This window comes from Cololabis saira, chromosome 20, assembly GCF_033807715.1.
Source record: "Cololabis saira isolate AMF1-May2022 chromosome 20, fColSai1.1, whole genome shotgun sequence".
NCBI lineage: Eukaryota > Metazoa > Chordata > Actinopteri > Beloniformes > Belonidae > Cololabis > Cololabis saira.
In genome coordinates, this window is record NC_084606.1 from 15391653 (window position 1) to 15410119 (window position 18467).

The 18467-nt window shown below is 43.1% G+C and overlaps 1 protein-coding gene across 1 annotated transcript; it reads left to right on the forward strand.

Annotated features, from left to right (window-relative positions):
* Positions 1-14059: 14059 nt before the first annotated feature.
* On the forward strand, positions 14060-17541 carry LOC133420355 (GTPase IMAP family member 7-like). Its single transcript, XM_061710034.1, has 4 exons — positions 14060-14173; positions 14391-14481; positions 15308-15387; positions 15772-17541. Exons 3-4 carry the CDS (start codon positions 15381-15383, stop codon positions 16872-16874), a joined length of 1110 nt encoding a protein of 369 aa, XP_061566018.1. The 5' UTR covers positions 14060-14173; positions 14391-14481; positions 15308-15380; the 3' UTR covers positions 16875-17541.
* Positions 17542-18467: the final 926 nt, after the last annotated feature.

Below are 18467 nucleotides of genomic sequence, written 5' to 3' on the forward strand. Positions count from 1 at the left end.
ACATCTATAGAAAGAGGCACTGTTTATCTGCTAGTGTAACTGACCTGATGAGCTTATGATTCCCATCTATATGCCATAAAGAGTTTGGGCCAGGAACAGAATACTGCCGTCGTCTTAATACACGCAGTCTTAGACGTCTCATGTAGACTCCCTCTGCATCAACTCTGCGTAAAGACTCTTGCAGTCTTGAGACTGAGGGGAAGAAAAGAAATAACCATAAACTCAATGCCAACTTCATTAGAAACACTTGTTCAATATACTTGACAGTACTGGAACAAAAATATAAATATTTGTTTGAGGAAATGGTGGTGTCATAATAAAAGACAATATAATGATATGTGTAAAACTACTACACTACAGAACCACCACAGCCTCAAAAATAATCGGAGTTCACTTAATTTTCTGAAAGAGAATAAACAAGTTGCAAACCATACTTCAGGATAGGATACATTATTGGACAGCTATTAGCTTCAAGTGAACTGCAAATAAAATTACTGATGCATTGCAAATAGATACATGAATATTATCTTTAAATTAGCTTGTTTTTACTTTGTAGTTCATATTTAAATAATAAAGACAGTAAAAATAAATTCAACTATACAACAATTCGTTCTGACCTGGTAATTTGATTGGCCAAGAGGCCTTCCATGAGTGCTGATACAGTACATCATTACTTCTCTCACAGGTTTTCGAAATATTTCCGAGGATCTATATAGCCTACTTAAATCATTTTTTCCTTCACCCTCTTAACATTTCCTTATGCAGCATTGCTACAAGCTGTGGTTGAACTTTTGTATAAAAGCAATATCACGCGAGAGGTTGTGATATATTACTGCATATTGCCCATATTATACTCACTTGGAACACGCACACCTCTTGCATTCAGATGACCACGCATGAGCTTGTACCCCGTGTTTGGATGTCTTCTATGAATTTCACTCACAATATGGTCCAACTCCTCATCATTCACAGATGAATACAAGTCTGTCTTTCTGCACAAAAAAAAAAAAAAATTAACATCGCGTAATACACTAAATGTAATATCCTCCCTGAGTGAATGAGACTGTCAATTCATAAACTGAAAACTAATGAATTTAGGGTAAATAGCCTACCTTAAACCGTGTTGTTGCATGCGCCTCCTGATGGTCCTCTCTGACATTCCTAGTATCGTTGCAATTTGAGAGGCTGGTATTCCACAAAGAACGTGATGTGTCAGAACTTCTCTCGGAACGTCAAATGCCAAACGGCCTGGTCCATCTGTATGCTCCTGTTGCGCCCTGTTACCAGAGAAGCGGCGGAGAACTTCTTCTAAATTTGCACCCACTCTATGGTCGACATCTTGGTGGGAAAGCGCAGAAATAACTCCAACAACTTCGAGCAGTTCCTCTGCTTTACATGCTACATGCTCGGGGTCAGCAGATCCTACTTCCACATACTCTGCAAGGTCGAAATATCGCTCACCAACTCTCTACAAAGTTCACGAAAATCCTCCGAACTCACAGCTGTCATGTTTAGAAAGGCTCCTCTTCTACCTCCAGTTTCAGACCAAAGCAGTGGATTCCACTGGATTTGCGTTAGCCCCGCCCACTGAGTTTGACGAGTGAAACTGACAGTTTTACATTTACATTTCATGATTCAGCAACACGCAATCATTAATTAAATGTGTCATTAATTAATTAAATGTGTCATTAATTAATTAAATGCAGTTTTACATTTCATGATTCACACGCAACACGACATCATTAATTAAATGTGTCATTAATTAATTAAATGCTGAAACAATAAATATATATTTTTACTTAAAATGAATTGTATTTTAATTAATTAATGACATATTTCATTCTAATTTTAATTAATTAATGACACATTTAATTAATTAATGATATATTTCATTCTCAATTTAATTAATTAATGATGTATTTATTTATTTAATTTTGGCACAAAAAATCCTCCATAATCACTTGCCTTCTTTCTTTCTTTTTATCGCGTGGTTGTCTGCTTCATTTTCATTTTTGTAAGTTAGTAACACTGCAGAGCGCACTTTTTTTTTCAAACTTTATTTAAAAGTTCCAATTACAGTCAGAACATTGACCGTGGACAGTCAGGCATCAAGGAATTAAATAAACAAATACAGTATGAGACATAAAGTGGATGAAGTGCATAAGTCATTACATAAGTAACATAAATATAATAAAATAAATCAATTTAAATAAAAAGAAAGAAAATGGCAGGACATATATTATATCTGCAGAGCGCACTAAAAACAAGATTGATAGCGACCACTGTCGTCAGGGACGCTGGGACATTTCAAGATATTAGGGGGGGGGGGTACAAGTGTTGGGATAGATAATACCTACTGAAATCCATCATGTTGTTCTGATATGCATTTGTAGTTATTTTATATGTATGAAGTAATAGAATACATCAATACAAATAGATACAGAGTAATTCCATAAATGTATTTAAAAAAAAACATTTACATTCTCCCCTGAAGCCGAGGTGTGGCAGCTGCCGTACCCAATTGACGGCCCTGATCTAATTGACAATAAAATTTCATTTTTTTTTTTTCAAAATATGCTCTCATACTCGCCATATGCACGTATTAACGCTTCTAACTCCAGTGGCGTGAAGTATGTGGATCTTCAGATGCAAACTAACGTTTCCTCAAAGGGATTTTGTAAATTGAAAAGATAAATAAAGTTAAAAAGAAAAAAAAGAAAATGTATGTCGCTCTTTTGTGTCGCCGGTTGCCATGGTGAATCCTTGTATCAGCGATCTACTGATGCTGGCTTTTTATTTCCCTCACGCTCGCGCGTAACTCCCGGTGAAACTACTTAGAGTTGAGTAAATTACCTCAAATCCGCTGTTCTGGAACCGAAAACTCAGAGTTTCCGATCTCAGAGTAGATCAACTAAGAGTTCAGGATTAGACTCAGTGTTTGTTGAACCTGCTTTGTGAAACGGACCCCAGGATGACGAGCTGCTGATAACATTAGTCAGGTGTGTGGGAGAGGGAGGCATCGGAAACATGCAGGGCAGCGTTTCCTGCAGACGGACTTTGGACGCCCCCCAGAGTCTAGATTCAGGTAGTTCAACAACAACAGCAGTGTTACTGAACCAACCAAGACTGATGTCCAGTTGCTGTTTTCACATAGCAAAACATGCATCAAAATGTGAAAATATGAGCTTTATAAAGTGTTCCAGTCAACCATAGATTTTTTCAGCTGTTCATCTTCAGAAAATCTGAGTGTATTCAACTACAGATACTGAGATTGTCCACATTGCTGATTATACAGTGGTGTCATGATGACAAATGGTTTAGAAAGTCTCTGTAAGATCAGAGGAACTGTTCAAGAGCACAATCTTGATTCTTTCTTTGTGTGAGCAGCGCTCTGCGGAGGTGGCGATGGACTCCATGCAAGAGATGAGCAATGATCTGATTTCCTTCATACGCAATAAATGCATTTCTGCAAAGGAAATGGTGCTGGCCAGACAGAGGGCCACCACCACTCTGGCTGAGACGCTGCGGCTGGAACTGGATGCGGACATTGACAACTTGTTGAAAAGACGCTCGGCCTTGGAACAGCTGTCTCTCACCAAGGATGACATTCATTTCATTCAGGTGTGGTGGTTCGTGGTTTTGCTGTACCGTAGTGCAAATTTAGCCCTCTATTTCTTTAGTTTCTGCTGAATGTAATAAAAAGAGAAATATGCTGCAAGTGATCTTAATCTGTTTAAATCTTCACATTCATCTAAAAAGATAATTCAGGAAAAAAAAAACACATAGATGTAACACGCAGATACAGTAATGGAGGTACATTTTTATTTTCTAATGACTTTATAAAAGATTCCTACTAAAATATCCAAACACTTTTATGGTATCTGCCTATTTGCGTTTCCTAACTATGGAGACGGTTGAACCCTTTGGTCGAAGTTAAACTTTCGGAGAGAATGCAAATGGACAAAACTGGACCCGTTGCTTTTAACAGTCCGACTTCAAGCAGAAAAAAATCCAGCAGCACACCTGAGCCTCGAGTGCTTCGGCTCCACACCGTGACAGATTGTGGGTGTGCAAACCTGTTTATTGGACCGTCAATGAATGCAATGTAAATCTGTCTTTTCCCTGCAGGTTTTCCGGTCTCTATCCGGGCCGTGCGGCTCTCCACGCCTGCCGCCTGGTGCTGTTGTCCGTCCTGCTCATTCCATGGAAGTGGTGACTGACTTTTTCAGAGCTGAAAAAAGAAATGGAGGACCTCGTGGAGAGTAGATGGTCCAACATCTCTGCCAGAGGCACGTGACTGAAATCTTACTGTAGTGACTCCTGGACACTGGTCTCTTTCAAGCTGACTGCTATTCATTACAAACCTTATTTTTTTCTCTCCTCAGTGTCTGCCATGGATGTTGTCCTGCCACCTGTACCGAAGACCAGAGAAGACTTTTTACGCTGTGAGTAAAATATTTAATACTCTGCAGCTCTTTTTGAATACACAATACATGAATGACAAGTTGATCACCAGAAAGGAAGTCAGAGGATGAAATATTTGAGGTCAATTTCCAGAGATTGACTGTTTTTTGTGGCTCTGGGGCCTTCACCCCCCCCAACCTACAGGGGGCCTGGGCCAGAACTAGAACCCCTCCACTCCACTCCCAGAAATTTTCTCTTGGAAGTTGAGGTGGAAACCTTTGGTGGCAACAGAAAATGAGGGGCTGGGATCTCAGTTACAGAACACAGTTCAATAGCAGCATTGTGTGAACACGTCACACAATGTGAATACTGAAGCATTGTTAAAGATCCGTCTTATAGATTAACCTGGGAAACTGCAATTTTCAGGTTGATTTAACTTTGAACATTGACGAGTTTCGCAGCCCTGACATAATATTCCCCTTTTCCTTTTCTAACAGATTGCTGTCCCCTTTGTGTGCAACGGCATCTCAAGTCTAGTGTTTGGAGCCAAGGAAGAAAGATTAAACATCAGCATTCAGCTTCAAACAGTGAAGTTAAAAACCAATAGCCAAGCCATAAATCTGGGAGTCTATTATCACCTATAGAACATATCGATAATTAAAAGAGTGATCTCTCAGCAGGACATAGAGAAACTTGTCCATGCTTTTATCTTCAGTAGACTGGACTACTGTAACGCTGTTCTCACAGGTCTCGCAAAAACATCCATTAAACAGCTACAGTTAGCTCAGAATGCTCCTGCCAGAGTCCTCACTAAGACCAGGAGAGTTGACCATATAACTCCAGTTCTTAGAGCTTTACACTGGCTTTCAGAGAAAAGATTTTAAAATCCAGCTGTTGGTTTATAAATCTGTGAATGGTCTCGGGCCAAAACACATCACATAGATAGACATCACATCACATCAGATATCCATTATAACCAACCAGAACAGTCAGGTCCTCAGGGTCACGCATACTTTCTGTACCCAGAGTTAGAACCAAACACGTTGAGGCAGCGTTCAGCTTTTGTATTCCCCATCTTTGGAACAAAATCCCAGAATGCATCAGGACTGCTGAAGGTTTCAGCTGTTTTAAGTCAGTTGAAAACCTTTTTATTTACTGCTGCATTTCAGTAATCCACCATAATGCACTACAACCTTTATTTCTTGCATCTCTTTTTTTTGCATCTTTTTTGTTTTGTTCTACTTTATTTAATTGCTTTTTTGCTTTAACTATGTTAAACTATTTTTTGCTTTTACTATTTAACTACGCCGTAGGGCTACGCCGTAGCCTACGGCGTAGGGTACGCGGCGATGCGCACCATTCTGCGTTGGTGTAACGCGGAACCATAAATCAGCCTGAAGTGTGTGCTCTGTGTGCTGTTCTGAACTTCTCTGTTGTTCTCATTTTGCTGGGACTTCGGGTCCACTTTTGCGGTATGCGTTCATTGTTGTGTCTAAAAATGATGCGCAGTGCCCACCCAATCAGAAACGGTACAGATATTCTGTGATATTTTTTTATATTTATAAAAAAAAAAAAATTATAAAAAAAATAAAGGATCCCCATAACTTTGATTGGGTGGGCAGGATGCACGTTTGGGTGGCCACAGGGTACAGGTGAATGAGACATGGGGTAGTTTTGTTGAAAATGTGCTGTCCAAAATGTCCTGGAAAACTCGACTCCTGCAAATGCACGTTCCCCAAAGTTTGTGGGGGCGTGGCTTTGGACAGAGCACTGACGGGAGGGGGAGGAGGGGGTGGGGCTTAGAGGAGGTGCCACTTTCAAATCTTGCTAGCTCTCCAACATTGCAGACTATAACTTTAAGGAGGCTGACACCACCTCCACCTTTCAAACCAAACTTAAAACCTTTCTGTTTAGTAAAGCCTATAGTTAGTGTTTAGTAAACCTCTAGTTCAGGGGTATTCAACTAAAACTTTAAGAGGTCCAGTTAGAGAAAATATGCCGAAACCGAACAGCTGTTTCTTTATTATATTTTACACCAGACGATACAATGTACAGCGTTCTACAGTGATATAAACATCGTATATAAATATAGTCAGATAAAAATCACATTACCGTTACCGCTGTATGTTTAAACCATTGATGTAAACACTATGGTTCAGTCAGCTGTTCGGTCCCTCTCTACATCCCTTGTGTCTGTCCATTGAGCTGTTACGCCGAGATTGCCCCCTGCAGGTTTTGGAGCACTTCCGGTTGTAGTGACCGGTTATGAAGCGCTTTTATTTTGAAGATGGTTTCTTGATTTATATTGTTTTATGCTTTGCATCGTTTCTCTATTTCCAGCGCGTTTGATGTTGCTGCATTTGTTTTCTGTAATGTAATTAAAAAAGCAAAAATGTCATACATTCTGGATTCATTACAAATCAACTGAAATATTGCAGGCCTTTTATTATTTTAATATTGCTGATTATGGCTTACAGTTCAAGATTAAGATTCCCAGAATATTCTAATTTTTTTTAGATAGAATATTTGAGTTTTCTTAAGCTGTAAGCCATGATCAGCAATATTAAAATAATAAAAGGCTTGCAATATTTCAGTTGATTTGTAATGAATCCAGAATGCATGACATTTTTGCATTACAGAAAATAAAGGACTTTATCACAATATTGTAATTTTCTGAGACAGTCCTGTAAGCATTCTAGGAGGCGATTCGTCCTTACAGCATCATTAGCTGCCAATACTTGCTGTTGAATCTCAATATAATACTAGTATTAATATGTTGCATAACTACACAGTCATATAATTCATGCAACAGCTCAAAAAATTGTTTTAATAACACTAACCCAAATCGATATCGATTCTGAATCTTAAGAACCGGAATCGAATCGATTCTTGACATTTGAATCGATCCCCAGCCCTAAAACCAACAAATGTACACAAGAGAGTCACAAGGCTGTTGGAGCCTTTCCCAAATGTGTGCCGGTGAAAGGTGGGTAGCAGGGGTATGTACAGGGCAGTTGCTAGGAATTCTGTGCCCCCTTAAAGAATATTGCTGTGGGCCCTTTTTTTTTCATTGCTGTAACAACAACAAATCTAACAAAACTTTTTTAGCAATTCAAATGTCGCACTAACACATCTTTACAAGACCACATTAAACACATCATGATAACGTAACGGATGTTCGTTTGATGCTCATAATTACTGATTAGGCAAAAAAAAAAAAAAATTAGGCTGATTAGGCTTGAATGCGTCATAATACAATCCACTGCAGACAGAGACAGTCACTGTAGTAGCAACGTTATTAGTAACGTTCAGTTAGCGACTTTATTTTATGCATGACTGGTCCAGTCCTGAGTGTAGCCCAGCCGGATGACAGCTAGTAAGCTGCAGCTGCGGCTCATCAAGGTAAGATAATAGTTTCAACAAGGGCCGGTTCTAGAAAATGATGACTACGGTGCATCTCAGATCAGAGGGGGGGCACATGCCTGGCACGTTATTCAACACTAAATTATGCATTTTCCCATAATTTCAAGCGGAATGATACTAGCAAAAAAAGAATATTTAAAGTGTATTTCAAATGCTTTATTACAGAACAAAGAAAATGTTACATTTAGTCTGGGCTACCTCACCCATCAGACAATCTAGCAACAGATGTTTCTTACCCTGAAAATAAAACATAGAAATTCAAACTAATTTTATATATACAGCTCAAAACCATCACTAAACATGACAGTCATTTCCAGTGGAATGATACCAGTCAAACAATAATATTTAAAGTGTCTTTCAAGGGCATTTTTGCAGCAATATCGCTGCAGAACAAAGAAAATGCTACATTTAGTCTGGGCAACCTCACGCAACAGAAAATAAAACATAGAAAAATAAATAACAAAAATAAATATAACCATAAATATATACGTGCTTGCGTTGTTGTGCTTGAACCACTTCCTTTTTTTTTTTTTTTTCCTCCCTTGTCTGCACACATATTAATGATTGATACCATGACGGTAGAAACCAAAAGTATATATATGTGCATTATTACTCAGGGGGCCAGCCTGCCCGGAGAGACAGAGCCGCCCCGGCCGCCGACGCGGGCAGGCGCACCCGCCCCCCACGAAGTGGCCCTCCAAGACCAGAGGGGCGCCCCACCGCAGAGGCAGCGGGGGGGACCGGAGACGGGCCCGGAGAGAGGGAACCCCCCAACAAGGCGACACCCGCGCAGGCCCGACAACGGAGGGCCCCAGACCCAGGCATCCCATTCATTCATCCATTCACCTATCCGATATCTATACTAATAATAATATGATATACTATACATAATAATAATACTACTAATAATAATAATAATAATAATAATAACCATCTTTGTATAATATAATAATGATAAATTATTAAGTTATAATGTCCTGCCAATGGAGGCCCGAATCCTCCATGGCAGGACCCTTCCATACCGCATTCTCACCGACACAGACACACAATCACGCACCGTTTCCCCTCCCCGGAGGGGTCCAGCACCGCCAGAAGGCGCCCCAGGCTGCACGGCGAGCCCCGCCAGGCCCGGGTATCCCGACCCACCTATCCCAGGCCGGTGAGGGAACGCGGGTGATGTGGGACCCCCTCCCGCCCCTGGTGTTGAGTGCATGTGATGAATGCCATAAAAACAGGGAGGGGGGAGGGCCAAGTATCGATTTGACACCGACCCCCCCCCCCTCCCGAACTACATGTCCTTGTCAAATGTATTTATTAAGTGTTGAATGTGCAGTGTCTATTTTGCTGTTAAAACCGTGAGGCGGGGAGTGCCGGGCCACGCGGGACAATGCCCCCCACGACCCGGACCCCCCGCCCTTCGCCTATGTGCGTATGAATCGTGTAGGGGGGGAAGGAGGGGGAGCGGAGGCCGAAGCCAGGAAGCAGGACCAGCAAAGCCGGCCCTGATAAGACACCCGCGTCCCCCCACCGGCCATCCAGTAGACGGGGGGCGGCCCTCCGAGCCGGGCCAGGGCCCCACCGTACCTCCACGGGCGCCCCCGGCGCCGCCGGAGCCCCCAGACGGAGGGGGAAACGGTCCAACATCCTCCCATTCATACTGACAACATAAGACATAGACACCTGGGAATGGTGCCACCCCGCCACCCCGCCGCCGCGCCCGCCCGTGCACCCCCCGGTCAGGGGAGGCCCGATCCCCAGACCCGGCACCACCTACCCCCCCCCCCGAGGCCACCCCCGCGGACACCCCAAGGGTCACGGAGTCCCCACATCCACAGGGGCACTCGGCCCCCGCCCAGCGACGGAGGACCAAGGCAGCAATGCCCCCCCAGCGCAGACAGCCACCCCCCACCCAGGCAGGGCCGGGCCCTCCGAGTGGGACCCCCACGTCCACGGCCCAGCCCCCCCCGGGAGACCCGGAGACGCCCAAGCCACAGCCCCCCGCCCGAGCCCCCCCAGCCACCCCCCCCACCGCCATGAGGCAACCCCCCCCACTGGCCCCCAAGGCCCCCACCGGCCAGGGACAGGGCCCCGCGGCACCCCCCCCCACCACCCCCCAGGGGCCACCAGAGGCCCGCGCCCCAGACCCACCAAGCCGACCCCCAACCCCAAGGGCTACGAGATCACCATCCCCCCGCCCCCACTAGGTAACGAAGCCAATAATCGGGGACCACAGAGAGTGCAATTCAGCCGAATGTTGTTCAGTGGAGGCAGACATTATCTTACTACTAATATGATCTGATAAAAGATTCCTAAAATGATTGATACATAAACTGGATTTTTGTTTCCAATTTACTAGAATGGTTTTCTTTGCGATACATAAGGCAGTGAGAACCCGGTGTGTCCAATTAGGTTCTATTTGAGTGTCTCCCAGGTGACCTAATATACATACCGTGGGGCACACTGGGATTCTGTGGTTGATCCATGTGGATAAATCCTCACATGCTTGAACCACTTCCGAATATCCATCGTTACTTTGTGTTAACGGTGCAGCAGAGAGCATGTCTTGCTGGTGCAGGTAACTGCTGGACGCAGATGAGTGACGGACACTGGCTGATTTATGGTTCCGCGTTGCACCAACTAGAGCTTACGGCGTAGGATACGCGGGGACGCAAACGTACGTGGCGTGTTGCCGTGTGCCCTACGCCGTAGGCTACGCCGTCGATTTAACGCGGAACCATAAATCAGGCTAAAGCTACTTTCACATAGAGGGCGCACAGTGGCAGCCGCCGCCGGCTTTCCCATTCATTGTATATGTGCTGCCTCCGCGCAAGGGAGTTTGCGCGGCGGCATAGGGCGCAAGTGGACGCACGCCGCCGGGTTGCCGCCGTATTGCCGCTGCAGCAAGGGTGCAAAGCGGCTTTCACCTAGGACGGGGTTTGCGCTGCGCACACTGCCGGGTTGGGCGCAGAGATGGCGCAGAGATGGCGCAGAGCAGGGAGCAGAGCAGGGAGCAGAGCAGGGCGCGTCTGCGAGCATCGCGTACAAATTTGTTGCAAGTTGATTGGCGACCGAAAAAAGGTTTCATAACCATATATTGATAAATGATTCAATTGATCCTGATATGAGGCATGGAAAAGCTATATTTTATTTTAAGTTAACATTTTATTGTTAAAAGAGCAAAAGAATATCACATTTCTACCACTTTTAAACACACCAGGGGCCTCATTTATAAAAGAGTGCGTAGGATCCACACTAAAAGTGCACGTAAAGCCAAAAGCCGAAAATGGCGGGCGCAAAAAAAAAATCCGGATTTATAAAACCGCGTGCACGCACACTTGCACGCAATGTTCACTTTATAAATCACAGTCCAGATGGAAGGTTGCGCAGCTGAATTTGGCTCATATCCCGCCCTCTACACGCCCACTTTTTTACCATATATGGGCAATGCAAAGTAGTATTTGCATATGAATGAGCCTGCTGAGCATGCGCAGTGGCTTCCTGCAGCCTGTTTGTGCGTCAGGATGAATGAACGTGTCGAGCCACCGTGCCACTAAATTTCACGGAGACTGAGAACGAGATGTTGTTGATGAGGTGGAGGACAGGAAAACAACATTATTTGGTGGTCACAGTAAAAGTAGAAAAAGTATATAAATAGTATAAAATAACGACGTGAGTGCCCCGGCGCAACAGGGGGGACATGTCCCCCCGTCTTTTCAAAATCATGTTTTTGTCCCCCCCACTTTTTACAGTTTAAAAACTAGCGGTAGGCTCAGCCTGTAATTGCAAATCATCAAGACACTGTGCGAAGGCGATGCGAGAACGGCCCGGCAGCCCCGCAGCCCCGCTCCCCTCTCCCCTCAGTGCTGCTTAAGGCTGATTTATGGCTCCGCGTCACACCAATGCAGAGCCTACGGCGTAGGCTCTGCGTCGTTTTAACGCGGAACCATAATTTAGGCTTACGCCCTCGCGTAAAGGTTTCACCTGGCGCGTAAAACTCATTATATATATATATATAAAAAAATCAGTGTCCCTTTAGGGGCTCTGTAGAGCCCCTAAACGCTCTACGGAGCCCCTCCTTTGTTCTGTCCTCAGTCACTCTACAGTTGGAAGCAGTGGGTGACTAGGAGGTTCCCGGTGTGTCCTGGCACTGCGGCTGCAGCAGCAGAGTCCTGACTGACGCTGTGCTTCAAACGCAGAGGGACACGATCAGCGCTATTATATTATAAGTTTGATATGTGATGACATTATTAAGAGTATGACATGAATATGGCTTCATTTCACCACCTCACCTCCTGCGTCGCCAGTTCCCCATACCTTAAGTAAGTTCCTACGGGAGGGTCAGGGTTGCCGTAGGGATACGCAGATTTTTCGGTTGGTTTTTTCTTTTTAAATCCCAACCTTTGCGTAGAAGGTGGCTTGCGCATCTTTCAGCCCTGTTTTGTGCGCAAGCAAGCTTTATAAATGAGGCCCCAGATATGTCCAAATTCTGGGAGATTTCTCTCCACTTTTGTTCCTTTTTATTGATGTCCCGATAGGCCTGCAGTCTCATCCCACAGCTCCTCACACAGACTCACAGCCAAGATCATTCTTTCTTCCATCTTGATCGTCTCTGATCTACATTCAAGTTTTTTTTCTCCCTCCAGCACCTTCTCTCCTATTGGACACCGCCGAGATGCCGTCACAGGGCGCACGGTGAAATTAAAAAATGTTCAATTCGCAGCGGCAGCTTGGGCCGTCTTGCGCCGTCTTGCACCGTCTTGCGCCGTCTTGCGCTCTTGCTGCCGCGGCAACTCGGCGGCAACCCGGCGGCAACCCGGCGGCAACCCTGCGGCGTTCGCCCTGTTGCGTGCCGCCGACCTCGGTGCAAAGCCCTGCGCCCTTGTGCAGCGGCAGCACATACACAATGAATGGGAAAACGGCGCCAGACCGGAAAAACCTTTTTTCGGTCGCCAAGCAACTTGCAACGAATATGCGCGCTGCTCTGCACCGAGTCTGCGCCCACTCGCCGCCGACTCTGCTCCCACCTGTGCCGACTCTGCGCCGAGTCTGCGCGACCCCAGCGGTGTTGCCGTGTTCTATGTGAAAGTAGCTTTAACGCGCGCGCATTTGTCAGTTTTCTTTTCGTCTTTTCAACTGAGCATGCAAACACATAAACTGAGGGTGCAATGCATGCCTATGCACCCTCGTAGAACCGGGCCTGGTTTCAACTGCATTGCACACTCTAGCCCACTTTTACTCTCACCATTCTTGGAGAAGAACAGTTTTATGTCCTGGGCCCCTGCTCTGCTGCTCTTATTTCGGGCTCTTGTGGGCTGTGGGCCCTTATAATTGTCACCACCTTTCCCCCCTATACGACGGCACTGGGTATGTATACAGGAAGTGGTTGCTGCTAAAATTTGTCTTATTCACTTTTAAATCTTGTAGAGCACTTGGTTTTTCTATACACAGCTTCCGTATTGTAGATTACATTTTTTTCAAACACACAGAAGTTAATGGTGAGATTAACATTCACTCAGATTCCCAGGACTTTGCTTGTTTTTTTCCGCAATGTGCTGCTCTTTCAAAATACATTTTCGTATCTAATGGTGGCAAATAATACAGTTCTTTCTCTCTGTTTTTCTCTTTTCTCACCACCGTGTCAGTTCTCTCTTTTCTCAATAAAATAAAGGAGCCTGAATCTCAGTATCTGTGTGATCCAACATGAAGTCAACAATTGGAGAACTTATTCTACCTAAAAGGCCATTAAAGGTGCACCTTTTGCCATCCTGCATCTACACATTTTCTTCAATTTGAAAGATATTCTTCTTGATGTCATTGTTGGTATGTGTTTTGCAAAGAAGCCAAATGCAGCAGTTGTGTTATTCTTTGTATATCTGAATATTAAACCCTTAAGGGCCCCAATTCTCACACAAAACTGCTTTGATTCACATAACTGAGGTCCCTTTTGAAAGCCTCATATTAGACCTAAGGTTGTTAATCATTGATAACTTACTTATCTTAAGCTTACTGTTTACTGTTCTCCTCCCACAATAACAGAACAGTTCAAGTTCAAGTTAGTTTTATTTGTCAAAACCATATGTACAGGAAGAAGAGAATCAACCGCATTGTTACAGGAAATGTTTGCCTTCATATGTATTTTTTAAAAAAGCTGTCAAGTTCCTTTCAGAATCAGCATTTTGCAGAAGGTGTTATGCTCTTTTCTTGCGAACCAACAAAGTTGGTTTAAGCAAAATGAAAATGAAACTTAAGAGCTGGAGTAAAACCTCATAGTTGAGACAAAGAACACAGCAAGGACCGAACTTGTGCGAGCGATATCTGACAGTTGTGTGGGGGACTTCAAGATCAGGTCAGGAAAGCTCACCTTTATTAATTCAGAACAACACAATAAAACTTTCTCTGCTTACTTAATTTTAAACATAATATAATACTAACAAATATATCCTCTGATAGCAGCCATATTTTTTTTTCACAGTAAGAAAATTATTCTAGTTTTCAAAATGAAAATATAGATCTCACAACATCTAAGATGTTATAAATTTCTTCTGGTCCTCTTGGGGCTGCAGGTCGCCTGGGTCCCGGGTTCTTCCTTGTCGGCTTCTGGTCTCTCGGGTGGCGGGGTTGTGCCCCCCTTCCTCCACTGTAGTTGCAGTTCAGGTAGAGCATTGTTTTGACTTTACACACACTACACAGACATACACACCCACACATTCACTCCACAGTTTTGGGGGACAGATAATCGCGGTAGCCTAGCTTTGACTCAGTCTCAGGAACCTGAAATAGTTGCTGCTTATGTCTCTGCCTGTTCTCGTGTCTGTTTGTTTTTTCTCTTACAGATCTCCAAGGCTTGTATGCCCGTTCTGCATCTCCTTGTGTTTTTCTTGTCTCAGACTAGCAGCGTATGTCACCCCTATATATATATATATATATATATATATATATATATATATATATATATATATATATATATATATACTTTTTTTTATTAAATGTGAAGGGGGGGGTGAGGGGTGACATCCGCTGCTAAACGAGAAAAACACAGGGAAACGCACATATATATTAATAAAATAAATATATATGACACATTGATGATGAATGATTACGTTTCAAGATTTTTTTTATATCTTTGTGGGTTTCTTTTTACTGAATCGTTTGCTAGTATACACGACAAATATCAAACATAAAATGCATGCTGTATTCAAATTCCAATGTGTGTGTGTGTGTGTGTGTCAGTTTCTGTAAGTAAAATCTGATGACTGAAATAAACACTATCCATTTTGCGACATGATGTGTTTTTATACTAAATTCGATGCTGACAATGTTTCCGTCCCTCAAGACCTGATTTAACAAATTAATATCTGCAAGAAACAGAGCCTAACTGGATATCTGACATCTTTGAAGCAGGGTGCAGACCTCATGGAACCAGAAGTCCGAGCTGAAGTTAATGACCTTTTTTTGTCCTTGTTATTGTATCTTGATGCAGTGATTTGATCAGACGAGTTACAACCGGAGAAGACTCTCAGTTTCAGGGCGTTTTTACTCTGACTTCTAAAATCATGGACGGTGGGTTAAAATGACTCAACATCTCTGTCATCATTGAAATCAAAAAGTACTTATATATTGAGATAAAAGAGATAAAAGCTATTGAATGAAATGGCTAAACAATCACAAAATAACTTGTAATACAGAGCAACATACGTATTTAACACAAACTTGTTGATGATTCATGTTTAATGTTTATCTTTCATTTATTTTTATAAAATGTTCATATTGAATGTCATCTTTATTTATTTCTCTGTAAACCATATGAAACATGTAGGGAACCGTGCTCTGATATGTTTGAGTAATTATTCCACTGATTGATATTAGGGGATGATATTTTCATACTGTAATGGGGGAAAACAGATGCAAATACATGACTGATTTGCAAACATGATTCTCTTCTAGGATCTGCTACTAGGAACATTGTCCTGCTTGGAAAAACTGGATCTGGGAAAAGCAGCTTGGCCAACACAATATTTGGAAAGACGCTCTTTACAGTAAATGATGGTTTTAACTCAGAAACCAAAAAATGTGAAACCAAAACCAAACTTGTTCATGGTTATGACGTCTCTTTGATTGACACTCCTGGTTTCTTTGACACAGACATGTCTGAGGATGATCTGAGGTCTGAGATAGTGAGGTGTATCGTAGAGTGTGCTCCTGGGGTTCATGCTTTTCTCATTGTGCTTAAATGGGAGAGATTCACAGAGCAGGAGCAGGCTGTTATTGATAAAATAAAGAGTGACTTCTCTGATGAAGCACTGAAATATGCTGTATTGGTCTTCACTCATGGTGACCAGCTGCCTAAAGGGAAGAAAATAGAGGATTTTATCAGTAAGAATAAGGCTGTAAGTGATTTGGTGAAGAAATGTGGCGGCCGCTGCCACGTCATCGATAATGAATACTGGAACGAAGACTCAAACAAAGGAGCACGGAACAAAGGAGATGAATACTGGACAAACCGGTTCCAGGTGAAAGCGATCCTTGACACCATAGACAAGATGGTGACTGGAAATGATGGCAAAGTTTACACCAATAAGATGCTGGAAGAAGTGGAGAGAAGAATACAACAAGCCATTCGGCAGTCATCACCATCTTTGTCATGGAAAGAGATCAGAAATATGGCAAAAGAAAAAGTTTTTGAATTTCTCAAGTATGCTGCAGCTATCACCACAGGAGTTTTGCTGGGAGCTCTGCTCAGTGTGCCTGAAATGATTGTTCAAGTTGTCAATGTACTGATAGGAAAAGGTCCATTAGAAATAGCAAGAGTTGCAGAACGTGCCACTCTTATAGGAGGTGCACTGGTTACAGGATTGTTTATTGCCAAAGGAGCAATAGATGGAGGGAAACTTGGACATAATGAGGCTGAGAACGCAAAGACAGTGGCAGAGGCAGTAAAGAACACGGCTGTAGGATGTGTTAAAAACCTCTGTGAAAAAACACAGAATAAATTCAAGCAAAAGGAAAGCAAAGATGAGAAGATGCATCTGGTAAAAAAAATAGACTGAAGATCTGCTTTCAAATTCTTGGTGTGAAAATATTTGAAATCATAGTTCGTGTGTCAGTTGAAGTTGATCAGAATCTTAAGAAGAACATTTATTTTGCCAGATGTATGATGTAAGTAAGTTGTATGAGATATTGAATCATTTAAATCCCATAATTACATCATTTCTTTAGTGCATATACTGTATTCAGGTGTAGGCCTACTGTCTTTTCTTTCATTTATAGGGGTCACTAAACCAACACATAAACCCATGCCATTGTGTTTTAATTTTGTCTTGACTTCCCTTGTTCCCATTTGCCCATCTGTAAATCTTTGTTTACAGGTTTGTTATCTGCTAGAAGGGTCAACACATGTTTTCAGTTGTCCTGGCTGGGTTGTTGGGGGTCGATCAGCTGCTCAATCAGGGAAAGCAGGTTTGCATCATTAGGTCCTCTTAAGCCGGGCATACACTGTGCGATTATCGGCTCGTTTTGAGCCGATTTTCCAGTCGTGCAACTTTTTTTTGATCGGGCCAGATTTTGAACCAATCGTTGCTCGTGCCTCGTGCAGTGTACGTGGGGTAACGACGAGAGATTAACACCTCACGACGAGCTCCCGATCACAAATCGTGAGGTCGCAAGAAAATCAAGCATGTTTGAAATCCTGGTCGCTCCTCGTGAAGGAATCGCACAGTTGAAGCAGTGCTGCGACCCGATTTACCTCATCCTTTCACAGAGAGCATGCGCAATCTCTGATGTCACCTCAAAAACTATTATTTGTAGTCTAAGTGTTGCAAATTCACATTACAAATCATGTTTTAATAGCAAAAAAAAGACCGCATTTCCACGTACGCCGTAGGCTCTTCGTTGGTGTAACGCGGAACCATAAATCAGCCTTCAGTGTGTGCGCTGTCTGCTGTAGGCCGTCAGGTCACCCACCTTTTCATTTCATCTCGTTCCCACCTCCTGCGTGTAAATTCTTTTCACTTAAAAAAAAAGAGCTATTTCTGTTAAGCATAGGATAAAAGTTTGAACTCGGATTTTTGGGAAGTATTTTCAAGATCGTTATTTTAATAGCGGGACTATTTCCAGCGGCGCCTGTGTCGAGGAGCGCTTCGGACGCGTCACGTGATCGCGCTGGACCAATAACAGCGGCCCCTGATGTAAACAAACCTGACGTCATACAATGTTGGCGCAACCTCGTCTTCCCAGAAAAATAGAAATAGAAAAATACAATATAATGAGCCGAAAAGTGCACAAAAATGACTAAAACAGTGTTATATGATGCCACAATGAAGATGAATTATAAACTAAAGTGAAATAATAAAAATCGCCCATAATGTGATTTCGTTTTTATCATTGTGCTGTACTGTTCGGAACAACTCTTTTTTCTCTTCTCATTTTGCTGGGACGTCGGGTTCTTCCGCGAGACACAACTTTTGCGGTATGCGTTCATTGTTATGTCTAAAAATGATGCGCAGTGCCCACCCAATCAGAAACGGTACAGATATTTTATTATATATTATATTTCCAGTAGCCTACACAGAGGTCCGACGGGAGGATTATGATCGTATAGTGTGAGCAGACGGGTCGCATCCGAGCATCGGCTCGTACAGTGT